A 19,146-nucleotide genomic window follows, 5' to 3' on the forward strand; every position below is an offset into this window, starting at 1 on the left:
CTTACCTTGGACGAAGGGTATTTTACATTATATTATGGCTATTTCCTTATTTATGAATGCTTATACTGGAATTTTGATATGTTAATGTGCTAGAATTTATTTAATCATGCTCCTATTGTTGGACATTTGTAGTTTTCCCAATTTTTTGCTTATCATAAGTAACACCATGCTGAACATTAATGTAAAAAAAAACCCAATGCTCTTCCTGAAGATTTCCTTATGATAAACTAACGGCGGAAGTAGGGATCAAGGGATATTTTTAAGACACTTAATACATATCATCAAATTGCCTTCTAGTAAACTTACACAACAAATCTCAGCAGTATATGACACTGCCCATTTTGTGACAACCTCACTCACACTAAGTATTCTCTTTTAAAACATCCTTGCCAACAGGATTTTAAAATGATACTTGACAAGCTGATTTTCAAGTTCATTGGAAAAGAAAATTTGAAAAAATAGCCTAGAAAATTGAGAAAAAGAATAGGTATGAGTGTGAATTTACAGCAGTATTTTAAATGATGTGACACAAAGTCTAGAAGAGATTTACAGATCCATGTTACATGCTATTTTTCCCAAAGTGTGCAAAAGACCTAAACAGACATTTCTTCAAAGACGGCATACAGATGACTAATAAACACATGAAAAGATGCTCAACATCACTCATTATTAGAGAAATGTAAATCCAGAGCACAATGAGGTATCATCTCACACTGGTCAGAATGAACATCATCAAAAAGTCTACAAACAATAAATACTGGAGAGGGTGTGGAGACAAGGAAACCCTCTTATACTGTTGGTGGGAATGCAAACTGGAACAGCCACTATGGAGATTTCTTTAAAAATTGGGAATAGAACTGCCATATGACCTAGCAATCCCACTGCTGGCCATACACCCTGAGGAAACCAGAACTGAAAGAGACACATGGACACAGGTATCCCAATGTTCACTGCAGCACTATTTACAATAGCTAGGACACAGCAGTAACCTAGATGTCCACCAGCAGATGAATGGATAAGGAAGTTGTGGTACATACATGCAATGAAATATTACTCAGCTATAAAAAGGAACGCATTTGAATCAGTTCTAATGAGGTGGATGAACCTGGAGCCTATTATACAGAGTGAAGTAACTCAGAAAGAGAAAGACAAATACTGTATATTAACACACATATATGTGTAATTTAAAAAGACGGTAACAACAATCCTACCTGCAGGGCAGCAAAGGAGAAAGAGATGTAAAGAACAGACTTTTGAACTCAGTGGGAGAAGGCAAGGGTGGGGTGATTTGAGAAAATAGCATAGAAACATGTACAATACCATATGTAAGGGCTTCCCTGTTGGCTCAGATGGGAAAGAATCCATCTGCAGTGCAGGAGATGTGAGTTCAATCCCTGGGTTGAGAAGATCCCCTGGAGGAGGGCATGGCAACCCACTCCAGTATTCTTGCCTGGAGAATCCCCCTGGACAGAGGACCCTGGTGGGCTACAGTCCATGGGGTCAAAAGAGTTGGACACAACTGAGTGACTAAGCAGCCACCACCATATGTAAAACAGATGACCAGTGCAAGTTCAACGCATGAAGCAGGATACCCAAAGCAGGTGCCCTGGGACAACCCAGAGGGACAGGGTGAGGAGGGAGGTGAGAGGGGGGTTCAGGATGGGGGGACACATGTATACCTGTGGCAAATTCATGTTGATGTATGGCAAAACCCATCACAAGACTGTGAAGTAATTATCCTCCAATTAAAATACGTAAATTAAACAATGATGAAAAGAATGAAATAATCAATAAAGAATTTCGATTCAAAACAACTGTTTACATATTTTAGAAATAAGGGTAAACCCCTACCTCAGACCATACAGAGAATAAAATTTAAATGAATTAAAGAGCTAAATGCTAAAAAGACACACACAACAATATAAGAAAATGATGATCAACCACAGCTACAGGAGAGCATATTTTTATAATTTGGACTGAGGAGGAAGATTCTAAGCAAGTCACAAAATCCAGATGACAGGTAAGAAATGACTGACAGATAAGGCCAAATCAAAATAAAAAAGCTTTTGTACAACACGGACACCATAAACAAGTTTAAAAGTAACTAACAGTCTGGGAGAAGATATTTTCAAAATATATATAAAAGACAAACATGAATATCCATAATCTGCAAATTAATGATAAGCAACACAAGCAACAAAATGGTGACAAAGAGTATGAAGACATTAATTAATTTTAAAAAAAAACAAATATCCAAGAAACATAAAAAGATACCCATTTAGTAAAACTTTAATTTAATGCAAGTTAAAACATAGAAATATTTTATTTTAGTTGTACTATTCATGTAAATAAAACATTTTAAATTAGAAATATTTGCCAATAAAAGTCCAAAAATGGTATCATGATTCAGTTTGCCATTTCTTTGATTATTATGAAGCCAAACCTTTCCAGTTTATTGACTATTAGGTTTTTCTTTCTTTTAAATAAATTACTGTTTGTATACATTTCCTATCGGGGATTCACATTTTTTCTTACTTAGTTGGGAAGTTTCTCATATATACTAAAGACAATTACTCATTGTCATATAAGTTGCAATTATATTTTTCCAGTTTGTCAAACACCTTTGAATTCCGTTTACAGTTTCTGCCTTTGCTTTTATGGTGAAGAAGTAGTTTTTTACCTTGGGACCAGATAAATACTTATTATTAGTTCTCAACAGTTCTCTTGGAGTAACGTAAAATCTGAATCTTAACAGGAAACTAGTTTAGTATACAGTATGAAGAAAATCTCATGTGTTTTCAACTGTCAACTGTCTCAGCACCATCTGCTAGATTACCTTTCCATTCTCCATTGATGTGAAATGTCATCTTTAATCTTGCCCTATATTCATATGTATACAGAGATCAAATCCAGAGTGTGGATGATTGCTTAATCTACCAGTTCATTCTTGCATTAATGCCATACTACCTCAGTACGTAGTACAAATTTTAATATCTAGTGGTAGTAGGCTTCTCATTTCATCTTTTTCCCTTCATTTTTTTTGGGGAAAGGGAATTCCATTTATTTATTCTCTTGGGAAAATTTTAAAGAGCTTAGTCAAAGTTGTTGTTGTTGTTGCTGTTTTTTAAAGCACAACAGATTCTAAATAATCCTGCCTTAAATTAGCAGATTAAGATGGGAAGAACCAATGTGTTCAGTATATTAAAGTTTCCCATCCTGGAATATAGCTTTCCATTATTCAGTGTTTCTTAAATATTTATGGTTTCTTTACATGAGAACTTGTGGATTTCTTAGCTTTATTCCTAGGTAGGTATATATTGTTTGTGGGGAAAAGAGTTAACAACTTTCAGCAGATTTCCCCAGCGTGCTCACCTCATATCCATCCTATTTCCGAGCTCACATCATCTTCTGCCTCTCATCTTTGTTCTTGACCCTTCAGTTCAGTCACTCAGTCGTGTCCTACTCTTTGCGACCCCATAAATCGCAGCACACCAGGCCTCCCTGTCCATCACCAACTCCCGGAGTTTACTCAGATTCACGTCCATCGAGTCAGTGATGCCATTCAGCCATCTCATCCTCGGTCGTCCCCTTCTCCTCCTGCCCCCAATCCCTCCCAGCATCACAGTCTTTTCCAATGAGTCAACTCTTTGCATGAGGTGGCCAAAGTACTGGAGTTTCAGCTTTAGCATCATTCCTTCCAAAGAAATCCCAGGGCTGATCTCCTTCAGAATGAGCTGGTTGGACCTCCTTGTAGTCCAAGGGACTCTCAAGAGTCTTCTCCAACACCACAGTTCAAAAGCATCAATTCTTCGGCGCTCAGCCTTCTTCACAGTCCAACTCTCACATCCATACATGACTACTGGAAAAACCATAGCCTTGACTAGACGGACCTTAGTCGGCAGAGTAATGTCTCTGCTTTTCAATATGCTATCTAGGTTGGTCATAACTTTCCTTCCAAGGAGTAAGCGTCTATTAATTTCATGGCTGCAGTCACCATCTGCAGTGATTTTGGAGCCCAGAAAAATAGTCTGACACTGTTTCCATTGTTTCCCCATCTATTTCCCATGAAGTGATGGGACCGGATGCCATGATCTTCGTTTTCTGAATGTTGAGGTTTAAGCCAACTTTCTCACTCTCCTCTTTCACTTTCATCAAGAGGCTTTTAGTTCCTCTTCACTTTCTGCCAAAAGGGTGGTGTCATCTCTAATGGCATCAGGTGGTTCAGGGATGGACGATCCTTGTTAATATGGCTAAGGATGGACTAGGTATAAAGCAAAAGTACGGCTCCTGAATTGTTACTAACTGTGATACAGTTTTTATTGCTATTATGAATGAAAATTTTCCATTAAACTAATTGGTTATTGTGGATATTTGAGAAAACTTGATTTTGTATATACCATTATATCTGACTACATTCCTTAAGAGTTCTTGTGTTTTAGTAATTTTTCAGTTCATTCCCTTGGGTATATTATCACATCACATCATAAATAATGATATTCGGTCCCTTTCCTCCAATGTCTATCATGCATATTTCTTGTTCTTCTCCTCCTCCTCTATCCCCTCTCCCCACCCAGAAAAGTACAGAGCAATGTTAAATAGAAATAGTAATGAGGGGCAGCTTCATGGGCATGCAACGTTTTCTTTCAGACAGGCCCTGCACTCAGAAGGGACCTAAATTTAGTTTAATGCTCCATGGCCCCTGTCTTTAAATTCTCATAATCTTATCTTTGAAATTTTAAAATAAAGTCCAAGGGGACAATGGAGCAAGCCCGTGAACAGAGGAGATATGCAACATACACGGGTCCAGAGTTTGTCACTGCCCCAATTTGTGTATAGGTTTATCAAGTCCCAGAAGTACGGAATTCCAGTGGACTTACAACATATGGAGGTTGAGCGAGACTCAAAGCAAAGCCAAAGTCAAGGTGCCATGACTGTGCCTGAGTAAATTTACTGTGCCTGAGTAAAGTGGCCCAGAGAGGCCACTTACTCTTCCAATCAGAACTTGCCTCAATGCAGGAAAAAAGTCAACTTTTTAAAAAGCACTACCAACCAAAGAACTCTATCATATCCTTTTTTCACTCTTGTTATTTCCCTATACTAGCCAGATGCTTATGCTAAAGATTATGATATGCTGAAAAACAGAGCAACTCGTATATTCTTCGCCCTTTAGTAGTGTCTTGTTTTATTTTTTAATTGAAGTATAGCTGATTTACAGTATTGTATTAGTTTCCATTCTTCCTTATTAAGGAAGCTTACAGAGTAAGTCAATGGCAGAAAGTTTTGGTAAAATGTGTGTGAATTAAGAAGTGAAACAAAAACAATATAGTTTTGTGCAGAATTTCCATTTACTGGTTAAGAAGTAATACATACACATGTGTGAGCTATCAAACATGAATTGTGTAACTTTGGTCATTTGGCATAGCAGATAATGCTCTTATATTTGCATTTAAAACCACCATTACACAAGATAAAGATGAAAGATAAAATTCATGCTGACAATATAAAAGTTATTTTTCTTAGAACATTAATCAGCAAATAAAAACAATATGCCTGGTCGGAAGATTGCACAAGAAAGGGAAAAAATGTTTTTTCTTGTTAAAATACTTTTAAATGCACTTGTTTCCTGCACTTGGAGCAAGGGGCTCCATATTGTCATTCTGCATAGTGCCTTGCAGATTAAGTAGCTGGCCCTGGGAATAATGATGGATTTTTTTGGTTTGTTTTAGGCTTTATTGGAACCATCTCTGATTAAACCTCACTACTTATAAAATGGGTCATTATAGAATTGTTATTGATAATAAAAGACTGGAAACACCTACATATCTATCAAAGGGGACTGGTTAAATAAATTAAATTATAGCACCTCTAGCCAATGCTGCACAAATGTAAAAAACATAAAGCATGAGAAAGTTTTTTTGTATTGGTAAGGAAAGATCTCCAATTTAAAACATACATATATGAATATGTGCTATGTTTAACAAAATGGGGAAATAAGAATACATATTTGTATTACCTACTTAAAATATTAAGTTAAAAAATTACCTACCTGGTTATGGGGTGGAAGACTAGGGTACTGAGGTAGCAACTGTAGTGAAGTCGCTCAGTCATGTCTGACTCTTTGCGACCCCATGGACTATTGCCCACCAGGCTCCTTGGTCCATGGGATTTTCCAGGCATGAATACTGGAGTGGGTTGCCATTTCCTTCTCCAGGGGATCTTCCTGATCCAGGGATCAAACCCAGGTCTCCAGCATTGTAGGCAGACGCTTTACCGTCTGAGCTACCAGGGAAGCAACTAGACCAACAAAATTAGATTCTACATCCCCTTAGCTGCTGGAACTGGAGAAGGCAGTGGCACCCCACTCCAGTACTCTTGCCTGGAAAATCCCATAGACGGAGGAGCCTGGTAGGCTGCAGTCCATGAGGTCGCTAAGAGTCGGACACGACTGAGCAGCTTCACTTTCACGCACTGGAGAAGGAAATGGCAACCCACTCCAGTGTTCTTGCTTGGAGAATCCCAGGGACAGAGGAGCCTGGTGGGAGGCCGTCTATGGGGTCACATGGAGTCGGACAGGACTGAAGCAACTTAGCAGCAGCAGCAGCAGCTGCCCAAACAGCTTTCACAGTCAGTAACAGAGAACGATCCCACCTATTTACAACCTGGCTATTCAAAATACCAGTGAGGCAGAACTGTGGTTTGTGAGAAAGTGATATTGCTGCATAATATTGGATACAAGCTCCATGATGTCCCATTAAAAAAAAAAGTTGTGCATATTTACATTTCCCTGCACACACACACTACTATATTCCTTCTATAAAAAGTAGGAGAAGGATTAAATTTACACGTAAATTCTGTAAAGTAAGAGCAATAAAGACTTTTTCAGGCAATCTGTATTCGCAAACAAAAAACCAACAAAAGAACAGGTATTAAAAGACAATGAAACTTAATTGTACACAAAGGACCACATACCAAATTGAGAATCCTAAATGACTGTGAGAAGGTCATTTTCTAATCATCCCTGACTCTTCCCCCCAGATAAAAAATGGTAGCCCATTCTTGTTTGAGAACCCGGGCTCTCTGGGTGGGAGGCAAACAAACTGTGTTACATTCTTCATGCATTACTGTGGGGTGTTTATTTTATTTGAATTCTTCTAAAACTCTAAGACTTTGTGAGAAAATAATACTTATTCTCCAAAGAAAGGGTAAGAGACTACAAATAACTCTTAATTCTTATTCCACTACCAGATGCAAAGTGGTCCACTGGAAAGGGCATTGGCTTTGAAGTGGGTCAGAGATAAATAACCCTGTGTACACATGGGTCATTTTATGTGACTCTTCCCCCAACTCTGTCTTCTTCCTTAAGAAGATTTAAGGAGCTTCATCACCTCTGTAGGTAGGTCTTCCCTGATAGCATCTCCAGACTCAGGTTAGGCATTCCTGTTCCAGTGTTCCTATAGCATCTGCTGAACCCTTCCCAGAGATGACTTCTTTTACTGTGTTGTCACCTTCTAAGTGTCTTTCTCCTTCATGAGCTCAAATGCTCCTCCAAGGCAGAAACTGCACCTGTGTATCTTTCCCTCCCCAGTGCCTCAAATACACTTGGCAGCCTCTTAATAAATGTCTGCTTAATGCCAAGTAATTTACAGTAGACAAAGAAGTTAAGCTTCACTGACAATTAGAACCAGCCTTAATATCTGATTAGAGAAACAGGCTGGGAAAAGCAAAGTCTCTTGGTCTAGACTAATCCAGACTCTATATAGTGCCATTTTTAGAAAACTCTCTGAATTAAGGACCCCTCTGCTATTCTAACAAGTTTGCTTCTTTGCCACATTCTAACACCTCTACCCTCTGGTATTCCCTCACTCCCAAATCTCTGTTTCTGCTCCAGAGAACACATTTTTTTTAAAGGGCGGAAGTCAGATCCTCAGTTCAGTGGCTGTAAAAGCCTGTTACAGCAGACTTCCAATTGTTTACTTTCCCAGGACTTCACAGAATTCTAAGCACACTGCTTCAGAGTATTCTGAGATGACAGTAGCAACGACAGACCACCTACTTTCTATTTCCTGCCTCCAGCTGTGAACACATAGCAGCCATTTTGTTGCTGTGTAAATCAGCACATGTGCATTGCTCTGCTTTAGTTACTAAATTCCTCCAGGCCCAGCTCAAAGCACTATTCTTCATAAAACCTTACCTTACTAGGCAAGAAAATATGTTGGGTTCCTTCACACGCCTCCTAAACTTTGAACCTTTCTCCATACTCTGCTTGTGCCTTTGTTTCTATGTCTCCACGTGTCTCTATGCCCTGCCAGCGGGCTTATCCAGCTATTGTGAGTCAGATGGGAAGTTTCCTGTTGACTGAAGCCCCTTTCACACTTTCTGCCTTTGCACGCATCATCTCTCTATCTGCTTTCAGCTCCATTCGCTCCCTTGCTTTACACTGTATCTCAGAGGCTAAAGCTCCATAAACTACACTCCCCAAACTTGCCAGCCTGGTGTGGGTTTCTCCCCGTAGCTTTGTTTTTGCTGAAGCTCTACCAGTAGAAGAAGCTGGCGAGAATGGAAGATGGGAGGATGCTCCTGGTAGCACTGCAGGTAGCACAGAGGGTGATGAACACGGGTGCCAGAGTTCCTGTTCAGACAGCACAGTTCCTGGTGGCAGCAGCAGTGAGCGTTCCCAGAGCTCCAGCAACACAGATCCTGCACTTGTGCTGCCTGGTTTGCTTGCCCCACCTCAACTACTAACAAGAAGTCGAACAAAAAAGCCACCAGTCTTTTGAACCCATGCTGGTAGACACAAAGATACCACTTAATGGCCTAAAGTTGGTAACGGAAGCTTTTTCTTACTCCCTGAAAGGGTTTAAAAAAAAAAAAGACGTGCATTTTGAGCCTACAGCTCTGCGCTCTGGTTACCATCTCTAAAGCACAGGTAGAGCCAAGGAAAGGGACTTGCGAGAGCTTATGCTTTCCAGGAGAAGCAGGAGACCTTAAAAAGGGAAACTAGACTCATGCAATGCTAAGCACCACACTCCAGTATCAGTGTTAAGTACTTAACTATTCTCTCAAGTTTTACTAAAAAGCATATTCTCTATTCATCTGTAAGACTTACATGAAGAGAAGAGCTATTTAAAAAGAAAAAAATGCAAATGGCCCTAAAAATATAAAAAGATGCTCAATTTCTCTCGCAAGAGAAATGTTAAAACTGTACTGGGATACCATTTCTCACCTATCGAACTGGCAAAAGTCCAGAAGTCTGACAATATGCTCCACTGGCAGGCTGTGAGGGAAACAGACATTATTCATTCTCATTATTGCCAATGAGAATTTTAAAATGTTATACACCCTATGGAGGTGAATTTGGCAATATCTAACAAAGAAATACATGCATTTACCCTTTGACCATGCTGCTATTAAAAAGAAATAAATAATATCTTTCTATACAGCTAGCCCTAGAAAAGCATTAAGTACAAAAAAAGCAAGGTAAAAAAATGAAGTATGAATAGAATATAGCACGCTATCAATTATTTAAGAATGCTGGGGAGGATACAAAATACAAGTTACACATATATTTACTTATTCTCCTTTTTTTTTTTTCCCCCCAAAAAGGATAACCCCAGAGAAAGGGGAAAAGGAGATTACCTACAGGAGTAGAGGGGGCAGAAATAGAAACTGAATTTCTCTAAATACATACAACAGCTTTGTATATTTGATTTTAGAACTATGTATACATTTTACACAATTATAAAACAAAAAAATTTAAAGGCAATCACTGAATACTGAAAGCAAAATGGAACAAATGAATCTATATGTACAGTGAAATAGCTATATGACCATCCAACGAATTATTCTAAGTATCTTTAAAACACAGTAATTTTACTGTACATCTCTCATGGGATATACCTTAAGGGCCCAAAAGGTTACTGCATAAATCTTGAGCTATTTTCAGAAACCATGTGGTTTAAACTGGTACTATAATGTAATTCTGCAATTATTTTGTATGTACTGAAAACAAAGCAAATGAATTATATTGTGTTTTATCGCTAAGCGCAGGTGGCTGCGACCGGCGCACCAAGCGCAGGCGGCTGTGACCAGTGCACTAAGCGTGGCCGAGAGGAGCTACCCCACGTCCGAGATCAGGGGCAGAAGCCGGAAGGACCCCATGCCCGAAGGGAGGCAGCCAAGGGGAGTTACCCCACGTCCCAGGTCAGGGGCAGAGGCCAAGAGTGCCAGGCTGCGACGGCGCAGGAACGGCCGAGAGGAGCTACCCCGCGTCCGAGGTCAGGGGCGGCGGCCGGGAGGACCCACACCGCGCCCAAGGCCAGGGGCGGCAGCCGGGAGAAGCAACCCCAGTCCAAGGAGCGGTGGCTGCACGGGTGCACGAGGGCCTAGAGGAGCTATCCCACGTTGAAGGTCAGAAAGGGCGGCGGTGAAGAGATACCCCTCATCCAAGGGGTACCCTTTACTGGAGCAGCCGTGAAGAGATACCCCACGCCCAAGGTAAGAGAAACCCAAGTAAGATAGTAGGTGTTGCAAGAGGGCATCAGAGGGCAGACATGCTGAAACCATACTCACAGAAAACCAGTCAGTTTAATCACACTAGGACCACAGCCTTGTCTAACTCAATGAAACTAAGCCATGCCCATGGGGAAACCCAAGACGGGTGGGTCGTGGTGGAGAGGTCTGACAGAATGTGGCCCACTGGAGAAAGGAATGGCAAACCACTTCAGTATTCTTGCCTTGAGAACCCCATGAACAGTATGAAAAGGAAAACGATAGGATACCGAAAGAGGAACTCCCCAGGTCAGTAGGTGCCCAATATGCTACTGGAGATCAGCGGAAAAATAACTCCAGAAAGAATGAAGGGACGGAGCCAAAGCGAAAACAGTACCCAGCTGTGGATGTGACTGGTGATAGAAGCAAGGTCCGATGCTGTAAAGAGCAATATTGCATAGGAACCTGGAATGGCAGGTCCACGAATCAAGGCAAATTGGAAGTGGTCAAACAAGAGATGGCAAGAGTGAACGTCGACATTCTAGGACTCAGCGAACTAAAATGGACTGGAATGGGTGAATTTAACTCAGATGACCATTATATCTACTACTGCGGGCAGGAATCCCTTAGAAGAAATGGAGTAGCCATCATGGTCAACATGAGAGACTACTGAAATGCAGTACTTGGATGCAGTCTCAAAAACAACAGAATGATCTCTGATCGTCTCCAAGGCAAACCATTCAATATCAATAATCCAAGTCTATCCCCCAACCAGTAATGCTGAAGAAGCTGAAGTTGAACGGTTCTATGAAGACCTCCAAGACCTTTTAGAACTAACACCCCAAAAAGATGTCCTTTTCATTATAGGGGACTGGAATGCAAAAGTAGGAAGTCAGGAAACACCTGGAGTAACAGGCAAATTTGGCTTGGAACGTGGAATGAAGCAGGGCAAAGACTAATAGAGTTTTGTCAAGAAAATGCACTGATCATAGCAAACACCCTCTTCCAACAACACAAGAGAAGACTCTACACATGGACATCACCAGATGGTCAACACTAAAATCAGATTGATTATATTCTTTGCAGCCAAAGATGGAGAACCTCTACACAGTCAACAAAAACAAGACCAGGAGCTGACTGTGGCTCAGATCATGAACTCCTTATTATCAAATTCAGACTTAAATTGAAGAAAATAGGGAAAACCACTCAACCATTCAGGTATGACCTAAATCAAATCCCTTATGATTATACAGTGGAAGTGAGAAATAGATTTAAGGGACTAGATCTGATAGAGAGAGTGCCTGATGAACTATGGAATGAGGTTCGTGACATTGTACAGGAGACAGGGATCAAGACCACCCCCATGGAAAAGAAATGCAAAAAAGCAACATGGCTGTCTGGGGAGGCCTTACAAACAGCTGTGAAAAGAAGAGAAGCGAAAAGCAAAGGAGAAAAGGAAAGATATAAGCATCTGAATGCAGAGTTCCAAAGAACAGCAAAAAGAGATAAGAAAACCTTCTTCAGCGATCAGTGCAAACAAATAGAGGAAAACAACAGAATGGGAAAGACTAGAGAGCTCTTCAAGAAAATTAGAGATACCAAGGGAACATTTCAGGCAAAGATGGGCTCGATAAAGGACAGAAATGGTATGGACCTAACAGAAGCAGAAGATATTAAGAAGAGGTGGCAAGAATACACAGAAGAACTGTACAAAAAAGATCTTCACGACCTGGATAATCACGATGGTGTGATCACTCATCTAGAGCCAGACATCCTGGAATGTGAAGTCAACTGGGCCTTAGAAAGCATCACTACAAACAAAGCTAGTGGAGGTGATGGCATTCCAGTGGAGCTGTTTCAAATCCTGAAAGATGCTGCTGTGAAAGTGCTGCACTCAGTATGCCAGCAAATTTGGAAAACTCAGCAGTGGCCACAGGACTGGAAAAGGTCAGTTTTCATGCCAATCCCAAAGAAAGGCAATGCCAAAGAATGCTCCAACTACTGTACAATTGCACTCATCTCACATGCTAGTGAGGTAATGCTCAAAATTCTCCAAGCCAGGCTTCAGCAATACGTGAACCGTGAACTTCCTGATGTTCAAGCTGGTTTTAGAAAAGGCAGAGGAAGCAGAGATCAAATTGCCAACATCCACTGGATCATGGAAAAAGCAAGAGAGTTCCAGAAAAACGTCTATTTCTGCTTTATTGACTATGCCAAAGCCTTTGACTGTGTGGATCACAATCAACTGTGGAAAATTCTTCAAGAGACGGGAATACCAGACCACCTGACCTGCCTCTTGAGAAACCTATATGCAGGTCAGAAAGCAACAGTTCGAACTGGACATGGAACAACAGACTGGTTCCAAATAGGAAGAGGAGTATGTCAAGGCTGTATATTGTCACCCTGCTTATTTAACTTATACGTAGAGTGCATCATGAGAAACGTTGGACTGGAAGAAACACAAGCTGGAATCAAGATTGCTGGGAGAAGTATCAATAACCTCAGATAGGCAGAAGATACCACCCTTATGGCAGAAAATGAACTAAAAAGCCTCTTGATGAAAGTGAAAGAGGAGAGTAAAAAAGCTGGCTTGAAGCTCAACATTCAGAAAACGAAGATCATGGCATCCAGTCCCATCACTTCATGGGAAATAGATGGGGAAACAGTGTCAGACTTTATATTTGGGGGCCACAAAATCACTGCAGATGGTGACTGCAGCCATGAAATTAACAGACGCTTACTCCTTGGAAGAAAAGTTATGACCAACCTAGATAGCATATTCAAAAGCAGAGACATTACTCTGCCGACTAAGGTCCGTCTAGTCAAGGCTATGGTTTTTCCAGTAGTCATGTATGGATGTGAGAGTTGGACTGTGAAGAAGGCTGAGCGCCGAAGAATTGATGCTTTTGAACTGTGGTGTTGGAGAAGACTCTTGAGAGTCCCTTGGACTGCAAGGAGATCCAACCAGTCCATTCTGAAGAAGATCAACCCTGGGATTTCTTTGGAGGGAATGTTGCTAAAGCTGAAACTCCAGTACTTTGGCCACCTCATGCGAAGAGCTGACTCATTGGAAAAGACTGTGATGCTGGGAGGGATTGGGGGCAGGAGGAGAAGGGGACGGCCGAGGATGAGATGGCTGGATGGCATCACTGACTCGATGGACATGAATCTGAGTGAATTCCAGGAGTTGGTGATGAACAGGGAGGCCTCGCATGGTGCGATTCATGAGGTCGCAAAGAGTAGGACACGACTGAGTGACTGAACTGATCAGTAAAGGCCAAGATTTTCAGTATGGAAAAAAGATGAAAGATCAAAAAGTTAAACAAAACTTTGTTTCAGTTCAGTTCAGTTCAGTCGCTCAGTGAATTTAAATACAAGATTAAATGAAAAGGAAGTTTAGGCAAGTTATGAAAAACTAGAGGGATTTGGCATACGCCACAGACATATCACAAAGTGGAGTGCCAAGGCAAGCAAATACATTATTTGGGAGGTTTAATGTTTAAATAGCACTCATATCTATTCAGCAGTCATATCAATTCTAACTTTCTTCTATGCACTAGCAGTAAGAGGTTAGAATTTCCTACAAATGCCTCCTAACAAAGAGGCAAGACTCTCCCAGGCAAGAATACATCCCAGCACTACCCAGAAGCAGCCACCAACGGAGAAAGGGCTGTGGTGGCAACAGCAGATAAGGTGGGAGAAGAGCTGTGAGTCTGATGCCCGGGTCTGGTCAATGTACTTAAGGTGGGCCCATTCCCATGGATGCATGAACCCACAGGGTTCCAGAGCCTCCCCAAGAGTCTGTGCAAATTAAGCAGTATGAAGAGTGACATGCTATCAACAAAAATGTGAAAAAAACCCTTCGGTGGAAAAGGAAGACTAAAATCTTACAAAGCTGGTATGGCTATTTTTATTCATGTTTCTCCTGACATCATTATACATTTTAAATAATAACATTAAATCTAATTTAAAAAGACACAGTTCAGTTCAGTCACTCAGTTGTGTCCAACTCTTTGCGACCCCATGAACCGCAACACGCCAGGCCTCCCTGTCCATCACCAACTCCTGGAGTCCACCCAAACCCATGTCCATTGAGTCAGTGATGCCATCCAACTATCTCATTCTCTGTCGTCCCCTTCTCCTCCTGCCCTCAATCTTTCCCAGCATTAGGGTCTTTTCAGATGAGTCAGGTCTTCGCATCAGGTGGCCAAAGTATTGGAGTTTCAGCTTCAACATCAGTCCTTCCAATGAACACCCAGGACTGACTGATCTCCTTTAGGGTGGACTGATTGGACCTCCTTGCAGTCCAAGGACTCTCTCAAGAGTCTTCTCCAGCATCACAGTTCAAAAGCATCAATTCTTCTGCATTCAGCTTTCTTTATGGTCCAACTCTCACATCCATACATGACTACTGGAAAAACCATAGCCTTGACTAGACGGATCTTTGTTGACAAACTAATGTCTCTGACACAAGTATTTTTTTAAAGTAATTTAGGAGAATACTGGACTTCCCAGGTAGTGCTAGTTGGTTAAGAATCTGACTGCCAATGCAGGAGACACAAGAGACATGGGTTCTATCCCTGGGTCAGGAAAATCCCCTTGAGAAGGAAGTGGCAACCCACCCCAGTATTCTTTCCTGGAAAATTCCATGGACAGAGGAGCCTGGTGGGCTACAGTCCATGGTGTTGCAAACAGTTGGACACGACTGAGCACACTCAGCAGCAGGAGAATACTACTCTAATGAGAGTAGCCTGAACTATGAAACAAGGTCAGGAAATATGATGGAAATTCTCAATCTCGAAACGTAAGGGTAGAGCTAGATACCACTAGTTATTCATGATGACATTATTGTAGTTTTATATTTTTCCCCTATGAAAACCTGGCATTGGATCAGTGGTTCTCAAGGGAGGACAGCATATCTCATAGGACAGAGGGAGCAGTAGGCAACTACAATTTAAAAATAATTCCAGGGGATTCTGACATACACTGTGGCCTCACTAAAGGACCACTTCTTTCTTGGAGGTCCCTGTAGAATGGCTGTGGCTGAGGCCTGTGTGCAGCTAAAATGCACCTGGATCACCGACAGGGAAAGCTGGCCATTATTGTTTCAAACGTCCCTGTAAATCTGGCACAGCTGCCATGTCAGAAAAAGGATAATGGAATCACCCTACACACGCTCATGACTTAAACCAGCTCCCTGTCTGCCCAGCATGGGGGCAAATTTGAGCCATGAAGACAGTAAAAGCAGAGCCAGAGGGGACCCCACTGCAGGCCATCTGCTGACGAGCACACGCACCAACCTGCCTGCCTGCACCACTGCTCCTATTTGGAGGAGAGACGACGACAGGCAAGTGACTGCAGTGCTCTTGACAGTCAAACTTGTGAGCATCTTAGAAGCGGACTTGAAAAAAGTGTCTGACCAGACACCAGAAATACTTGTAGCCTCTCTACAGTCTTCTTTTATCCCTTGACATGTCTGAGACTATTATGGCTTCTGCTAATACTGACTGACTCAGTTTGGACAAAACAGATAGACCAACAACAGCATCCCTCACTACAACTGATTCTGAGTTTCACTCCTGCAGTGGCCTTTCATGCCAGATAGATTTGTTTCTTCGATAATTACAGTGCCTACAAACCTGTCCTTCCTCCAGTTAGAAGGGAAAGGGGCCTTCTATACAGCATGCCCAAAATTCAGTGTACCAGGCTGAAGTGAGCAGCCAGATGCTCTACACCTCCTATGGTTGTAAAGGTGATTTGGTTCCTAGTAAGATCCTTCTCAGTAAGGATGCTCTTAACTATACAATCACATGCACAGTGAGGTCTGGTCTATACAACAACATGGGCAGCAAGTAAAAAGGAGTAGCCTTTCCAAAACACTCCATCATCACAATTCTATGCCCCCTCACAGAATTAAAAGCCTTGATAATATCAAGTAATGCCCACTGTTAACTTTCAAATGGTTTCAAAGTCACAAGGAGGGAGGTGGGAGGGAGGGTCAGGATGGGGAACACATGTATACCCATGGCTGATTCATGTGAATGTAAGGCAAAAACCACCACAATATTGTAAAGTAATTAGCCTCCAATTAAAATTTTTTTTAATTCCAAAAAAAAGTCACAAGGCTTATCAACATTTATATTTAATTCTAAAAATTACACCCATTGCAAAGTCAAAACCAAACTACTTTAGTTGAGCTCTAAAACTTCTCTATATGTTGGAATAATTTCTACTCTTGCTACTTTATTAGTATTACTCTCTCAAATTTCCCTAAACGATTATGTTTAGGAAACAAAAAGTGTTATGAAAATTTAGACTTTTGACCATTCATAGAATTAGTAAACATTTGTAAGCTACCCTCATCTTTCTCATTCTAGTTTTCACCATGTTTTTAGGACACTGTCAATATGTTCTGTGTCCCAGCATGAACAGGACCTGGGGAGGAGATGAGAAATGAGTCCTTTGTAAAGGTAAAGAACTACTTTAGGTATATCAAGCCATGGGTTTATCCCTTTACTTGAACATAAGAGAGTTTCTTTTCCAAGAAAGCTGCAGTAAAGGTGCAGATTCAAGGATCTAGTTAGTTACAAAATATGATCTTGGTAGGAAATGAGCAAAAACCTGTGGGCATGGATAAAAGAAGAATAATCAGCCTAGACAGAAAAAGCCACTCATGGTATCATAATGTTAAGGCCTGAGATGGACTAGAGACACAGCCAGACTAAACATTACCTAAAACAAAAGCAAAAACAAAGCACAGCAGAAAACAACCAAACAACTAAATGAAATTTAAAATGTCCTTTCAAAAGATTAGCCAGGACGAACTGGTCACAAGATAATCTTCATTATGGTAATTTAGTTACTTTGGTCTTATTTTAATTACATGCAATCGTTTTCTTGAGGTGAATTTGACAAAGAAGGGCAAATATGGACTGCTGTGTCTATGAAAAGGAGATATTCTCATAGCTGAGCACACTGTTCATATCAAATCAAAGGCCAAAATACCTGCACAGCCTTGTAAAGTAGGAGCATTGGATCAATATTATACTGACTTCCTCCCTGATCTTACCTACCATTAAATATAGAAAAGCCTTTTGGTACAGGAGGCTGTGCCTGACTATCACAAGCATTCCCCACAGAGCAAATCTGAATGAATCACTAGAACATTTCCAATTCTGAACTACTAGTATAATATTTACACTCTTAAGTTTACTAGAATTATTATTTTGACTATTTCTAAAAATATATAAGCCCTTTCTATGTATCTCAGCCATAAGGCATTCAAGTCAACCAGAGCTCTTAGTCAAAGCTGATTAACAGGTGAATTAAGATGAGTTAAGGGAATAACAAAATATTTGAAGATAACATAGCTATGTGATACATAAAAATGTAATTGTAACACTTACCTATCAGCCCCTTCTCCAGAGTGAAGGTTTTGTTTGTAAACATACATTCAAAAGCCACAATGTGAAAAATCTTATTCACTGTGTTGTGAGTCCCAACTATTCGAATATACCTGGGGGTAAAAAGAGAAGACAATCTGTTGAAGAAAATGAGCTTCCATCATAACAAATCCAAGGATGACAGAAAAAGATACACTACATAAACATACAGTCTACCAGAGCACGGACTGAAAGAGACTCTGAATAGGCTTCAGACCCTGTACCTGCTCCTTAGGGCTAGCTCCAACTGAGTCTAGAAAAATTACAGCAAAATTAGGGAGGTACCACTTTCCAGAGAATGAAGTAGAACTTAGATTTGGTTTACCTAGAAAATCAAACCAGGGGCTGTTCAGCTCAACTCCCAAATGTCAGTACAATTTTACATCCATGAGACATTTACACTGGAGAATAACAGCTTCTATCCTTACCTTGTGGTTAGGAACGTGCCTGTGCATAGGTGCACAAACACACACAAAATCAAATACTTTCCAACTCAATGAAATCTTTCACCCATTGGATGAAATGCATGAAATCAATACTGCTTTCTCATTTAGAGTAAAAAAAAAAAAAAATCCACAGAAACTACTGAAAACCACTCACAGTTTCTTGTATTTTAATGTTGCTCCTAAATTCTCATTAGGATGTGAACCCTATATTCTTACGCCAGTCCCCAGCATGACTGCTAGGATGCCTTCTCCTGGCCAGAGGAAGTGATGTGCAGAGGTGAGCCAGCCTGCGCTGCAGCCTCCCTCCTGGCCGCAGGGAGCTGGCATCTGCACACAGTGCAGAGTTTCGAGGGGCAGGTCTCGAGCATCTCAGCCTATTCACCCTCTGGGTCTCCCTGGAGGCTTCACCTCTGACAAACAAGCATTAATCTTGGAGCAACTTGCCCCTTTCATTCTCCAAAGGGACCTGACAGTTCACAGGTTAATGAACAAACGGACTCTTCTGAGTGTCACTCAATTCCATGGGGAACGAAATGTGCTACACACATCCTGGAATTCAAAAGAAGGGCAAGGCAAAAAATAACAGATGAACTGATAACGCTCTCCCAAATTATGAACTATGTGCTCTGAAGGATGCAGCGTACTAAACGAACAGATTTCAATTAGCAGATGACAGACTGGGCAAGGTTTTAGTAATATCTTCCCTCCGCTGTGTAAAACAACCTTCCATTTAGATGATGTAATTTTACTTCTGAGTTAATCGCTGTTCA

At 41.0% G+C, this 19,146-nt stretch overlaps 1 protein-coding gene across 2 annotated transcripts in view; it reads right to left on the minus strand.

Moving 5' to 3' along the window:
- BTBD9 (BTB domain containing 9) overlaps window positions 1-19,146 on the minus strand; it is a 369,881-nt gene that overhangs the window by 133,845 nt on the left and 216,890 nt on the right. For both annotated transcript variants that reach the window (XM_068960690.1, XM_068960691.1), the window contains one exon: window positions 17,895-18,004. In XM_068960690.1, coding sequence (XP_068816791.1) covers window positions 17,895-18,004 — 110 coding nt within the window. The remainder of the gene's footprint in view (window positions 1-17,894; window positions 18,005-19,146) is intronic.

This window comes from Capricornis sumatraensis, chromosome 22 (genome assembly GCF_032405125.1).
Source record: "Capricornis sumatraensis isolate serow.1 chromosome 22, serow.2, whole genome shotgun sequence".
Classification (NCBI taxonomy): domain Eukaryota; kingdom Metazoa; phylum Chordata; class Mammalia; order Artiodactyla; family Bovidae; genus Capricornis; species Capricornis sumatraensis.